The 15,819-nt window shown below is 43.7% G+C and overlaps 1 protein-coding gene across 9 annotated transcripts in view; it reads left to right on the forward strand.

The window, feature by feature from the left end:
* Positions 1-9,994, forward strand: part of LOC142466878 (uncharacterized) — a 67,028-nt gene extending 57,034 nt beyond the window's left edge. For 6 of the 9 annotated variants that reach the window (XM_075572443.1, XM_075572442.1, XM_075572440.1 and 3 more), the window contains one exon: positions 7,260-9,994. In XM_075572443.1, coding sequence (XP_075428558.1) covers positions 7,260-9,856 — 2,597 coding nt within the window. In that variant the 3' untranslated portion in view covers positions 9,857-9,994. Of the gene's footprint in view, positions 1-77; positions 2,662-3,940; positions 4,035-7,259 lie in introns of those variants that run through there. The other 3 variants (XR_012788261.1, XM_075572445.1, XR_012788260.1) reach the window with 3 other exon arrangements.
* The last annotated feature ends 5,825 nt before the right edge of the window (positions 9,995-15,819 follow it).

Below are 15,819 nucleotides of genomic sequence, written 5' to 3' on the forward strand. Positions count from 1 at the left end.
ATGAATATAGCTGCAAGTAATCCAGAATGTACTTGTGGCCTACTGTAACAAATTGTTGTTTTTCCTTTACACTGTAGGGCGACGACTCTTCTGGTTGACCAAATAAGTGAAGAGAATGATGAGAGGAGTGCCACAAGGGTCAAGTACGCTCTAGAGCAAAATCACAATATAACCGCATCTCAGAGCAGCATCAAAGTGATGGGAAACAGATTGGGATGGAAATATGGGCATGTAAGGTTAGTACTGGACAGCACAGTAGGTAAAAGATGGTTTAAGTAACTGTACAGTACATCTAAAATTATTCCTTGTCATTAGAGAACGTATCCTATGATAAGGGACGCCAACAAGATCAAAAGAGTGGACCAGGCACGGGCATGTATCGAAAGTCGCAAAACTTTTCAGGATTGCATCTTTACTAACGAGTCAACTGTATCGCTTGAGAAATTTGCCACTTTTGCATTCCACAAAAAAGGACGCTTATCCATGAAGCGCGCGTCCAAAACACCCAGTGAAGCTGCATGTGTGGGGTGCGATCTCTAGACGTGGACCAGGATTCATCATCATCTTTGACAGTAAAATAATGCACAAAGTCACATGCTGTTGCCTTATGCACTGTACAAGTGTGCAGTGTTTGGAGCACTTTTCTTGTTACAGGAATCATGAATAAAGTATTTTTACAAGAGGAAATAGTGCCCAAGATTGTGGAATACATTACACGTGAATTCCCAGATGGTCACTGGTTCTACCAGGACAATGATCTGAAACACACCGCGTCTACTGCGCATATGCTTGCCAGCAGTATCACCTGGGTTAAGACGTCAGCGGAGTAAGTACGGTAACAGTTTCTCATTTTTTACACTGTTTACTGTGCATCTCTTTAACTAATTCTCTTTATTTCACCCCTCCAATTCCAGATTGCCAGATTTCAATCCTATCGAAATGGTATGGCATCAGCTCAATGATCATATCAGAAAAGTGGTGAAACCGTCAAAAAAAGGTACACCAAGTATGATAAAGTTAAGTATGGCACAGATTGTTTTATATACACTTAACTGCACTATTTTTTTCTTTTCAGAGCTGCTGCACTAAAAATCTTGTTATAAAGTAGTTATACAGTAGTTATAATGTAGTATAGATTTCCAGTATACAGTATAGTTTGAGAGTAGTAACTTCATAGTCCAATATGTAGTAGTGATACTGTACACAATGCACTTAACTGCACTCAATTTTTCTTTTCAGACAGAGCTGCACTAAAAAAGGAAGGGCGGGGGAGGGGGTTGGGGTTTATCATGTGTAAAATTAGTGAACTGTGTGTATTGTGTAGCAACAGTCATAATTTACATAAACCCCCCCTCTATATCAATTAACTACATAATGCAATGCGGCCATGACGAAGAAGATAAAGACTGTAAATTTGTCTTATTCCTGATTATTTGCATTATTCCATGTTTATTCTGATCAAATTAAAAAAAAATTCCTTTAAATTCACGAGAATCATTGAAACCTCCCCATCTTCCCAAAGAAAAAGAAAGAATGGCAAACATTAACTTATCAAAAATTGATTAGGATTATGGTTTATTTCAATCAGTCCTTAAAGGGTTTATTTTATTTTGAACTTGCAATTCAGTTTGAATGTGGGGGATTTTCCATGAAGGGCTTATCACAGGTGAATTGCTTGGGTAAAGTTTGGCTTTGTGTGTGAAATGGTTGGGGGTGGGCTACAATAGGTGCTGCAGTCGGAGTGTGTGCGGGATTAGTGGTTCAGAGAAATCTTATGGCCAGCGGTTGAACTCATCCCATGCCCCTCCAAAAATAAGTTATGGCTGTTATTGCGCATGTGCATGCCTGTGCGCAAACGGGGGAGACAACACAGCTCAACAAAGCCATTCGAGTAATTCGAGAAGGGATTATCACACGTGCTCATGCGTTAAGCCTCAAAGGCCTCAAGAAGACTCAGTGACACAATTACTGTAAACAAAGCCTCAAAGATTAAACAAAACCAGCAATTACAAATGAATGGTTTGGAAGAGGTGTCGATAAGAAGCAGAAATACTGTAGCCTTATGTGTGTGGGGGGAGGGGGAGAGCGCTATATGCTGGATTATTAGTTCAATGAAATATTTTCAACAGTTCATCATAATGTTTTGAGCCCCACACCCCCAAATAAAAATCACAGTATGCCACCCACCTCATACAGTACGTACATGACTAGTGTAGAATTAAAAAGCTACAATAGTGATTGAATCTCAGAATAGCCAAAATTGTTATGCAAGCCCATGTCGAGAAACAAAAAAGTTTTTGTTTTTTTTCAGACTTGAAATTCAAATTGAATGAGAAGTCATACACGCATGCGCCTAAATGTGATGACACGCATATGCGTTTCAACAAGGTTCCAATGAGACATACACGCATGTGCATAAAATAAAAACAGTAGGAAAAGAAGAGCAAGCCTAGCAAAAGTATGGATTAATAAATAATGCATATAGAAATGTGATGACACGCATACAGTATGCGTTTCAACAATGTTCCAATCCGCATGAGTGGAAAAAATATTTTATATTCGGAAGAAGACGTGACGTTATTTTTTTGTAATACTGTACTTCTTTTCCCTTTGTATACAGTACAGCAGCGGTGTACAAACTGGGGGGCGCGACCCCCCGGGGGGGCGCGAGACTGCCGGCAGGGGGCGCGGGTTTTATAGAGGCCCCGCGCTCTTCCCGAAGGCACTAAAATTAAGTGCCGGGGGAGCTGCAGGGCCTCTGTAAACCTTCACTTACCTAGGCTCCGCCGGCTTCCTTCCTGCATCGCCATGGCAACGCGGCACGTCATGGGACGTCACATTGCTATGACAACGTGACGTCATGACGCCGGAGAGCGGGTGAGTGGGCGTTAGGAGGGGCGCGGGAGTGAGGGGACCGCCAGTAGGGGGGCGCAGGGAAAATAATTTGCGCCCCCCCTGCAGTACAGTATGTGTCCTCATATTTTTTATGCTTATGGCTAAGGAGCCCCAGACTACTGTATGAACTCATAACGTTAATCTCTGCTTCAAATATAAATCTTCAAAGTACAATTACTGTACACACACAGACTTGCAGAACTGTACGGCTGTACTGTGTTGGTTGAATTGCTATTAGACTTTTAAAACAACCGCTCGCGATTGCCCACTTGAGTTTCTATACGGTATTGCAGACAACGCTAAAATGCAATTTTTAGTGCCCGATAAATGGATTCTGCTTGCGATAGAAACCCGAGTCAATTGCTATACGGTTGGAAAACATACCACGTCATGACCCGGTATTCAGAGTGGTACGGCGTGCGAGGCTTTAGAATAAAGGCTGGCGCAACTGTATATATATTTCTACTCCATTCACCCCCCTTCCCTCTCATTGGAACATACAGTAAGTGCATTGACTGCTGATTAACCCTTGTGCTCTTCTGTGTGTCTTAGGTGGGCAGGTTACAAGTAGCAGCCTTCCCACAACTGTATTATAACTTTGTATTTGTGCATTTTATGTTTTGTTTTTTGTTTTTAAACAGATTTTTTTATTGTAATATTGGGGTACAGAAGGGTAAAAGGTTTGGGAAATTGTTACACATTACAGTACTTCGGCATTCACATAGTTCACCTTACTGAACATACATATTTGAAGTGTTGTATAAAAATTGCATACGTCAGTCCCTCACAGGATGGAGGGTGGATAGGGGGGGCAACCATAAGGGATAGAACACAGCAACTAACGTGGGGGGACATTTTCACAGTATTCCCAGAATTACATCTCGGCGTCTCGTCCTATTCCTATCTCCTAAATCTCCTCTCGGTTTAGATCCTTCTGAAGCATTTGAACAATTTTGCAGCATTGCTAGCTCTGGGCATTTAATGTTTTTATGTTCATTCCATAATTCCTTGCTCCCCTATTTTTCTCTCTGTACTTGCTTTTAAGGATCATGGATTGGTCCTAGAGGGGTTGAGCAGCAGGAACGTGTTTACCCCTGCGTGTCTGCACCAGTGGGGAATACTTTCGGGACTGGTTCAAGGTAGTATCAGTCATTTACTCGCTGGTTTCTGAGTTTGCGCCGGAGTTTTCTTTGCATAGCAGTGGAAGCACTGTATGGCTAGGTGATAATGGTGCTTAATTAAGTCTGAATAACATCTGTGATCTCAAATACAATAATTGGGCATTTGGTTCCTGATTTAACAATGGGGATTTAGCAGAAAGTTGGGTCGTCCTATAACTATTAGAGAGCTGGTACATGGTACGGTAACGGGAACACCCGGTGACTGATATGTGAGCTTCTAATGAGACACGTATGCTATTTATTGTACAAATCGTTTTTAATTTTGCCTTCACATCTGAATCTATCGACTTAATGTCATGGAGACCAGGCACTTACACCTTTATACCGGGATCATATCACTGAGCAAAGCCAGAAAGTAAAACAAATTGTGATTTATTTAATTGAAACAGACATACACACAGTGGATTACAAATTACAGGAGAAAACACACTTGCTGGAGGTCTGGGCTACAAAACTACCTTTTCCTAGTTGAAATAGCACAGAAAACAGACGTCATAGTCATCCCTTATCTAAGCGAGACCGCAACAAAGTTTGCGAGCAAAGATTTGCCTAGGAATATCATTGTATCTATATAGCAAGTGTAACAAAGATGTGGACCATGAAGGAATCCACTAACAGGTTCCTGCACAGACTCCTCTTACAACTTAGGCAATAAACGGAGGGAATTAGGATCAGCAGGGACACAGTGCTTGATACAGCACTTTGTGAGCTCCAACTACCCCTACAATTAACCGCTCCTATATATACTTTTGTTTAATATATGTTGTACAATATATGTATATGAACAGGAAGTGGGAACCAAGTCATTAATTATGGTTAATGAAATAGGATACCACAGAGGCTAAATATATATATAGGACAATTGTGAGCTCTTAAATAAAAAATATAGAGAAATATAATTTGAGGAGAAGAGAAAGCACTTGCCAATAGCAAATATTCAGTCAGGTTCCTCATATGTGCATGCAATTACTATGTATACACATATTAGACTACTAGAAGTTGAATATATTGAGTACTACTTAAAGTACAGCTATCTATTATAGGTACATGATTGAAAACAAGAGAATACATCCTGTTTGCTTTTTGAACAAACTTTATTAGGAAGCAAAGAAAGGAACAAATAACCACACACACCACTATCTTTATTATTTTACTTAATATAATATCTTTCACCGTTCAGCACTATTTGCACACCATGATATATATGTTTACACATTAATAGTGCACTTTATTAAATTTGGGGATTCACGGTAAACATCACACAATTTCTCTAACACTAACGTTTATTATCTTCACTTGTGTGTGGCTACCAAGATATATATGAATTTTTCTAGGCATTATTGTCAAATCAGTCCCATTTACATATAGAACTGATTTGATACGCTTATTTGAATATAGGTTTTAAGACAAATTGTGCAAAATAAAAGATACATTAGTGGAGGTGAAATGTTTCACCTCTTTTAGTAAAAATAAGAGGTTGAGTGCAAGCATTATAGGGATTACTTTTTCCTTTTTTCTACCTTGGGCATTTAACTGGCCATCCCTCCTTATACTAGGGACCCCTTGTATGTTCTGGGATACCTTGATCCCCTATGCCCAATTTACCTTTCTGGTCTGTGCTGCAGCAGGGGATCGTAGCGGTGAGTCGTAACAACGTTTTCAATGGGATGTTTTACCGGAGCAATGTGCTTTAATGTATCTAGGAATCCGACCTGATTCTCGGGTGCATTTCTGGGGTCTCTAGTAACTCAGGAACCCCTTTACCTAGACACATTATGACAAAAGTTTATCCGCAAAACCCACCCTGAAACTCATAGCCTAGCAATCTTCACGTGCTAGCACCCCTGGAAAGGCAAAAATACAAAAATTATTTATTGTCACATAATTTACAATCAAGCATTGTAATACACATAAAATGAAAAAGTGTGATACCCTAACTCAAGCGCTAAACCTATTAATGTGTGACATACACGTGATTAAACAAATACCAATTGTGATTAACAAGAGGTCAAAGCTGCCTTAGGCTTCCCACAAAGCAAATATCTCAATTTGCATAAAGAACTATAAACAAGAAGAAAGGAGGATACCTGGCGCTTAAAAATAGTCACTGTGTCCATAAGAATCAATCCGGTCTTTAAAAAGTGTCTCAAAGTCCAAAACTTGAAGTGAATGACTGTAGTTTTTCTTCACTGCTGCTGTTCTTTAATACACCTGAAATTGATAGAAGGGTACACCATTGCGCAGTACTACTGATGTTGTATGTTAACCCCTTAATATCAACTCCCCAGTGTGGACTGAATACACTTACAGGAGTGTTTCTTTCAAGGTACAGTGGAGACAATCTGTGCTTTTATTCCCTTTCTGTTCTTATACACCACGAATCCCCTGGGTAATTCCTTTGTCTCTTGGGATTTCGTGATTCCCAGAATCACCCGAACTCCACGAGCCCCCAGACAAGGAATGAACAATAGCAAAGAAGGGGGTCACAAATTTATTTAAAAAACGGCTTCAACAAGCCTAACAAAACCGGCTGATTAGCCTGCACTAAAAACAAGTGAATGGTTACTCACATGTACTCACATGAATACATGCGTATCGAATCGTCATGAGGATGCCGTCCGCAGCTTGTAATGTGCCTCCTGTGTTTGCTCCGGATGAGAAGGACTCTCTCACAGCATAACTTCTCCGGTTAGGTGTGACAAAGTCTCTCCCTCCACTCAGTTGCGTTCCGGTTTGCAACTAAGGGTTCTGGCAGACTCCTCACCTCTCAAACCACAGAGACTGCACTGCACTGCTCACGGGATCCTGACTCCTTGTTTATTGTAATACACATGCAACAGCTAGGTCCAAGAGCTGAAACTCCAGGACTCCAAAACATGGATCAGGGGCAACCAGACGGGCTTAACCTTTATTAGTAAGCCTGGTTACCCCCTCACCGTCACACTTAATATCAAAGGATTTGAAAAGATTTCTGCCACTTTAATCTGTGTTTTGCAGCTACTGATATTTCCTTTTAAATCGTTAGGCCCTAATGCTGCACATGCTGTGCTAAACCCTTCATTTTTACAATGTACATCTACAGTTTACTTTCATCCTGAACTTTTTGTGATATGCCAACTTACTTCTCCTTCATGACCTTTTGTTAGACAGTTTGTGTAACAGTGACTTTTTTGTTTCGTCTAGTACAAAGACAAGCTCCAATAATCCACCCATGCCAACACTGCGAGGTTGCTTTTATCAGTCAGGATTACCTTCTCAAACATCTGAAGTTGGGACACCCAAATGAGTATATGGAAAAGATGAAGACAGAACAATCTTGCAACATTCCAATAAATATTACAGAAAATGCATCTTTCAACCAGTCAAGGCAATTAATAAACAATGTAACTGCTTCTCATTCCAAAAGATATATATTAGCAGTTGCCACAGGAAAAGATCTTGGAGAAAGTGGGAAGAGTCTGACTTGGTTATCAGACCAGAACCTACAGAAGAGGACACAGACCGGGGAGGGACCACAAGCTCCAATAATCCACCCATGCCAACACTGCGAGGTTGCTTTTATCAGTCAGGATTACCTTCTCAAACATCTGAAGTTGAGACACCCAAATGAGTATATGGAAAAGATGAAGACAGAACAATCAGGCAACATTCCAATAAATATGACAGAAAATGCATCTTTCAACCAGTCAAGGCAATTAATAAACAATGTAACTGCTTCTCATTCCAAAAGATATATATTAGCAGCTGCCACAGGAAAAGATCTTGGAGAAAGTGGGAAGAGTCTGACTTGGTTATCAGAACAGAACCTACAGAAGAGGACACAGACCGGGGAGAGACAACAAGCTCCAATAATCCACCCATGCCAACACTGCGAGGTTGCTTTTATCAGTCAGGATTACCTTCTCAAACATCTGAAGTTGAGACACCCAAATGAGTATATGGAAAAGATGAAGACAGAACAATCAGGCAACATTCCATTAAATATGACAGAAAATGCATCTTTCAACCAGTCAAGGCAATTAATAAACAATGTAACTGCTTCTCATGCCAAAAGATATATATTAGCAGCTGCCACAAGAAAAGATCTTGGAGAAAGTGGGAAGAGTCTGACTTGGTTATCAGACCAGAACCTACAGAAGAGGACACACACAGGGGAGAGACTGCATGTATGTGGGGAATGTGGGAAGGAATTTAGTGTGTTATCCAGCCTGAACACACACAAGAGGACACACACGGAGAAACCACATGTATGTGGGGAATGTGGGAAGGGATTTAGTGTGTTATCCATCCTGAACACACACAAGATGACACACACAGAGGAGAGACCACATGTATGTGGGGAATGTGGGAAGGGATTTAGTGTGTCATCCAGCCTGAAAACACACATGAGGATACACACAGGAAAGAGACCGCATGTATGTGGGGAATGTGGAAAGAGATTTAGTCAGTTATCCAGCCTGAACACACACAAGAGAACACACACAGAGGAGAGACCGCATGTATGTGAGGAATGTGGGAAGGGATTTCGTTGGTTATACAGCCTGAACGTACACAAGAGAACACACACAGGGGAGAGACCGCATGTATGTGGGGAATGTGGGAAGGAATTTAGTCAGTTATCCAACCTGAACATACACAAGATGACACACACAGGGGAGAGACCGCATATATGTGGGGAATGTGGCAAGGGATTTAGTAAGTCATCCAGCCTGAACACACACAAGATGAAACACACAGGGGAGAGACCGCATGTATGTGGGGAATGTGGCAAGGGATTTAGTATGTCATACAACATGAGGACACACATGAGGACACACACAGGGGAGAGACCGCATGTATGTGGGGAATGTGGGAAGCGATTTAGTGACTTATCCCGCCTGAACACACACATGAGGACACACACAGGGGAGGGACTGCATGTATGTGGGGAATGTGGCAAGGGATTTAGTATCTCATCCAAAATGAGGACACACATGAGGACACACACAGGGGAGAGACCGCATGTATGTGGGGAATGTGGGAAGGGATTTAGTGACTTATCCAACCTGAACACACACAAGAGGACACACACAGGGGAGAGACCGTATGTATGTGGGGATTGTGGGATGGGATTTAGTGTGTTATGTAGCCTGAAAACACACAAGAGGATGCACACAGGGGAGAGACCATATGTATGTGGGGAATGTGGGAAGGGATTTAGTGTGTCATCCAAACTGAACAAACACAAGAGGACACACACGGGGGAGAGACCGCATGTATGTGGGGAATGTGGGAAGGGATTTAGTCAGTTATCCTACCTGAATATACACAAGATGACACACACAGGGGAGAGACCGCATGTATGTGGGGAATGTGGGAAGGGATTTAGTGTGTCATCCCGTCTGAACATACACAAGAGGACACACACAGGGGAGAGACCGCATGTATGTGGGGAATGTGGGAAGGGATTTAGTGTGTCATCCAGTCTGAACATACACAAGAGGACTCACACAGGGGAGAGACCGCATGTATGTGGGGAATGTGGGAAGGGATTTAGTGTGTCATCCAAACTGAACAAACACAAGAGGACACACACAGGGGAGAGACCGCATGTATGTGGGGAATGTGGGAAGGGATTTAGTCAGTTATCCTACCTGAACATACACAAGAGGACACACACAGGGGAGAGACCGCATGTATGTGGGGAATGTGGGAAGGGATTTAGTCACTTTTCCAGCCTGGGTACACACAAGAGAACACACACAGGTGAGGGACATTTCTCTAAAGCCAGGCATGTTTAAGGATAACCAGCGACTAAGATGCTCACATATAAGTGCGCACGTGTATCTGTGTTACGCTAAATCACAATGAAAAGTGACTAGTTTATGGTGCATATAATGTGCATTTTAAAAGGATAAAAAAAGTTATAACTTTTTAAATGAAGGTTATCTGTATCATTTTTATTATTGTTTTATTTTAAAAAAATGTTCTGGAGGCTCATGCGTGACGGCAAGGAGCATGGTTGTATGATCAGCTAGCTCCGTGCCCCGCTCTATATAATGATATAAATAAAACCTTCAAAAGTACCAGAATCCAACCTGAAACATCAGCAGAGGCTGTATAAAACAGCTGAGATGGCCCTGAGGAAGCCGAATTGACAGAAAAAACAGAAATTATCCGATGTGAGGAGGTACTTCAGGGGAGCTGGAGCTGCGGAGGAGATTGCGCCCAGCTCAAATCCTGGCTCTGACACAGAGCAGGAGGAAGATGATGAGGGGCTTGGGAATCAAACCTTACTGCCTGTCCGGCGCTACGACTTTGCACGTTTATTCAAAGACTTGAAAGCACTCCTGCAAGCCAAAATAAAGGAGGTGAGGAAGGATGTGGACAATCTGGGGGAACGAACAGGGGAGCTGGAAAACAAAATGGACCTGACTGTTAAGGTGATAAATACAATGGAGAAGCTGTCAGTGGAGCTGCAGGCGCAAATTGATGAACTGAAAGAGCGTCAGGAAGACGCTGAAAACAGACGAAATATCAGGCTCAGGGGGGTCCCGGAGCCGATAGGGGATTGTGAGGACTACTAGAAATCCTCCCCAGGGAGGTCAGTACGCCGCACAGCCGTGGAATAAAAGCTTCAGGAAAGGCTGATCAGTGTGGCATGAAACTTTAATAGAACATAGTGCAAACGGATCCTCTTGACGCGTTTCAGCCCGTCAGGTCTTTGTCAAAAGACTCTTTTGACAAAGGCCTGACGGGCTGAAACGCGTCAAGAGGATCCGTTTGCACTATGTTCTATTAAAGTTTCATGCCACACTGATCAGCCTTTCCTGAAGCTTTTATTCCACGGCTGTGCGGCGTACTGACCTCTCTGGGGAGGATTTCTAGTGTTCCGGTGCCTGCTGCCTGCACGCCGGGCTGTGTATGGTGTATCTGTGTCTCCCTGCTGCATCCGGAAGTACCGGCACTGCCGCCGGTCAGGTGACCACCCACCGCGATCGAGCGGGTGCAGGGTTGACGGCAGAAGAGATTGCTGGCGACGTGAGAGGATCATCCCATCAAGAGACAACGCAGACAGAGGGACACAGCATTGTTCATGCAGGAAGATAGACGGGCCACTTCATTACGTCCCCCAGTGCAACTGTAAGTTATCTTCCTTCAAGTTTTTCTCCAACCTCATTGTGCTTATAGCTAGCCAGTTGCAGAGAATTACATGTAATCAATAACACACTGGGGGATAGTGGCAGTTATCAACCAGATTTATTGTCAAAACACCATTTCACAGCTGCAGCTACACTTTCTGAGCGCCTGGTGGGTTAACTGGCTGTTTACCCGTTTTCACATTGGGGATTGTGAGGAGTTTACTTTGCGGTGGCTCGAATCCATGCTACCGAACAGCCCTAAGGAGGCATTGGCCATGGACAGGTGCCACAAAGCACTATGCTCTAGACTAATGCAGGCAGAGCAACCCAGGGACATTATAGTGCAGTTGCACTTCTATACTACCAGGGAGGCGGTACTTCGGAAGACAAGGGCTCTGCCTGGGGTGGAGTTCGAGGGAACGAAGATGCTAATCTTCCAGGATCTGTCCCTGGCTACGCTAGCCAGGAGATGGAACATTCTACCCATAACTAAAGCATTGAGGGACCAGGACATCTGATATAGGTGGACCTTCCCATTCGGCCTGATGGTAGTATGGAACGTTAGGGCCATCACGATGAGAGACCCGGCGGAGGGTCTGGCTTTCCTGTCCAGGTTGGGCCTTAAAGGAGTTCCCGCCAGAGGGGAAGCAACGGAGGAGGTCCCTGGAGCCCACCTGGTCTGGGAACTCGGGGTCTCCCAAGTCAAGAGTAGACAAGGGCTGAGGAGGTGGAACCGACGCGGTCGTTATTTGGAAAAGTTTCAAAGTTATATAGCTCAAAGAACATATACAGACCAGCGCCCAAAAAGAGTCCAAAGTCCCTAATAGAGTCCAAACAGATGGAAGAGAAGAAAATCCAAATGGTTCAATCACTGGAAGATCTCCAATCCGGGGGTCCGTGACATAGGGACAGAAACAAAAAGAAATAATAGTGTAATACGTAATATTAAAATGGGACAAACAACATAAAACACTTAACAAAAGACATACATACAACAAGCAAGCTGAAAGTAAAATAACTATTCAATAAAACAAACGGAGCCTGCTGTTATCAAAGTTATATAGCTACTCAGTTTGCCGTTGTTCGATGGCTTGGGAAATAAGTTGCGACGTGAAAAGCCGCGGGGTGGAAGCGGAGACAACAAGTTGAAGAAATCCCTATCGACAGACCCTGGCGATACATCATTCTACCGTGGTTGTACCTGTAAAATGCAAAAACGTACCTGTTGGCGCGGGCCTGGAAGATGGGCGAAGATGGCGGAAGCAGCGGAGTTCCCCCCCCCCTGGCCCAGCGTGACACGCAGTACCAGGAAGAGCCAAAATGGCGGGAAGAAGACTCGCGCTCACCACCTTCTTGGCGCAAAGACAACCCCAAGATGGCAGAAGCCGGATATACGTCATGGCTTGGGGATTGGCGGATGGACGACGTCTTGGAGGTGGCAGCGCTGGAGACGGCAACCCGGATACACGCCATAGCTGAGCGACGAGTGACAGAAGCGCAATCTATGCTACAGAGGCCAGGAGAAGGGCAGGCTCCAGAGGGCAGCTTGGAATGAGGGGCTACGCAGAGAGCGGGGAATGGAACCGGGGGTAAAAACGGTGCCGGGAGGGTGAGGAGCGAGGGAGGGGAGGGGCGTGGAGGGGGCCGAAGGTGAGAAAGGGGGAGAAGTGAGGGGGGGAGAGGAGGGAGAGCAGAGGGCATCGGAAGCAGCAATTAAGATTCTGAGCGGCAGGGAGCAGGGGGCGTAGAAGAGAGAGAAGGGATTCACTGGGGGGCGCACAGGGCGAGGGGGCGCAGGGGCAAGTGAAGGAGTTGCGGTCCAGGGATACAAAGAGGGGGAACAGTGTAGCAGAGGATTCAGGCAGATTTGTGTCTTGTCCCCCCCCCCTCTTTTGGCAGGCGAAAACGGCTGAATAGAAGGTGGCGAATAAGTGGTTTCACAGCTCCAGAAAGTATCTTCAACCTCATCTCGCAACGCCAGAATTGTGTCTGCATCGACTTAGGATGAGTAGAGAAGTTAGATGCTTATCACATAACGTAAAAGGGTTTAATGGCCCGGCAAAGCGTAAGTTGGCTTTTAGAGACTATAAACGGCACAACACGGAAATTATCTTCTTACAGGAGATTCATTTCTCAATAGTCCGTTTCCCCAAGTTCCTAGACAAGTACTTCAGGTCAGTACATATGGCCTCGGCCCGGGTAAAGCAGAGAGGGGTGGCTATTGTGATTCATAATAGAGTACCATTCCAAGTAGACAAGAAAATAGTAGACAAAGAGGGGTGTTACGTAATCTTGATAGGGACCCTACAGGGCCAGCCTCTCACCCTAGCCTCAATTTATGCTCCATGTGTGCAGGCACCTGAGTTTTTCTCCCTCTTTTCAGAAGCGGCAAAAGGGAACATTATAGTGGCAGGAGACCTCAACAGGACCCTCAATCCAGACTTAGACAGATGCACGGGAACTAATGTTTCCCACAGACAGGACATATTAATCATCACACAGGGCTTACGAGACTGCCAACTGTTGGATATTTGGAGGGAGCAACATAAGGCGATCAAGGAATATACTTTCTTTTCCCACCCACACAACAGATACAGCAGGATAGATTACTTTCTTGTGTCAAATTGAATGGTCCCAGTGGTCTCCCATATGGGGATGCACGACATTTCGTGGTCAGACCACGCACCAATCGAGCTGCGGTGCACCCTAAATTCTCTAGACAGGCCTGGAACGAACTTGAAGCTTAACGAGCTATTGCTGATGATCCCGAACATTGAATGGGAGGTGGGGGAGAGGATCAAAGAATACTTTAGGGAGAACAATGGTAATGTGTCGTCACACTCCACGCTTTGGGAGGCCCATAAGGCTTCCCTCGGGAATTCTGATGAGTTTGGCTGCTAGACGAAAAAGGGAATGGGAGTGTAAGATCAAGGAGTTGCAGGAGAAATTGGCATCCCTCTCTGCTCTCCATAAGACACTTAAACAGGATAACACTCTGAAGGAGCTATTAGACACCAAAACTCAGCTCAATTTGTTACTCTCCTCCCGGGCCGAAAAGGAATTAAACTGGTCCAAGCGAATGTTTTACGAAACAGCAAACAAGCCAGATACCCTTCTTGCCAATAAGATTGGGAATAAATTGCCAAATTACCATATTCAATCTATCTGAACGCGGGGGGGGGTCTTACCTCTAATCCTAGGCAAATTGTGGAGGAATTCAAAACCTAAGCTCTATGATGGAGACAAGGTTATCCACAATCAGAAAACGAGGGATAATCTGAAGGGGTTTGTAAAAGAGGCACATCTGCCGGCATTGAGCAGGGAGGAGCGGGAGGCGTTGCAGGAAGACTTTTCAGTTGAGGAGTTGGCGGAGGTAATAAAGTCACTGTCACGATGACACCAACTTTTATCAACACATTTATATTTCTGGGTACTTGATTGAACAGAACAAGTTGCAAAATAAATTGTGATTTATTTCCTTAATAGACAAACACACGACATCTGCAGAATACACTTAAAACAACACTCACTGGGATAAGGAAATGAAAGAAATTGTCCTTGGAACGAAAGAACTTGTCCTTTGCTTGCAAGCGCCAGAAATGCAGCCTGGGTTTTAAAAGTCCTGTGGTTATGTTATTAACCCCTTCACTCCTGGACTGGTTGCTGCTGGGCTGGAACAAAGTCTTGCATCTTTACATCATGGATGAAAATTCAGGAATCACACTGGGGATACCTGGGGAACATACTGGACACCTAACAAGCTCCTATTGAACCCCCAAAATAACCACAACATATATAAGCATATGAGTGTCACAGTGGAGTGCTACTGAGCATGGCAATATATTTAAAACCAGAGACAGAACATAAAACACATGCAGAGCTCAGTGCACATCCAGTGAAACTCATACACGGTACAGTGCCTAAATATATATGTATAAATATCTATTTAAAAAAATGGTCTTTTAGTTTAACATTTTGGCCAAAATTGTTGTAAGCCCCTGAGCCACTGCACGGCAGACCACATCTCAAGGGTCCCTAACACTAATATAAATTCTTAATAACCTGTGCAATACCAGGAAGAATGATTTATAATAAATCTGTCAATATTAGTTGCAAAGTTCTAAGTCTGATTGAAGCTTTTATTAACCTGTACATTACCAGGAAAAGCACTCTGTATTAGATTTGTCACAATCACACTACAAGCAAGCAAGTTCCCCTGAGAGTGGGAGATGCTATGGAGTGAGCTTTTAACCATTTAAATGTGGGAGGGTGTAAGCTTCAATTAGGTAGGAGGTTGCCACCCTCCAATCAGCTAAGACTAGCTGAACAAGAATTGTAAAACATACTGGACACCTAACAAGCTCCTATTGAACCCCCAAAATAACCACAACATATATAAGCATATGAGTGGCACAGAGGAGTGCTACTGAGCATGGCAATATATATTTAAAACCAGAGAGAACATAAAACACAGACAGAGCTCGGTGCACATCCAGTGAAACTCATACACGGTACAGTGCCTAAATATATATGTATAAATATCTATTAAATAAAATGGTCTTTTAGTTTAACATTTTGGCTAAAATTGTTGTAAGCCCCTGAGCCACCGCACGGCAGACCAC

This window comes from Ascaphus truei, chromosome 15, assembly GCF_040206685.1.
Source record: "Ascaphus truei isolate aAscTru1 chromosome 15, aAscTru1.hap1, whole genome shotgun sequence".
Classification (NCBI taxonomy): domain Eukaryota; kingdom Metazoa; phylum Chordata; class Amphibia; order Anura; family Ascaphidae; genus Ascaphus; species Ascaphus truei.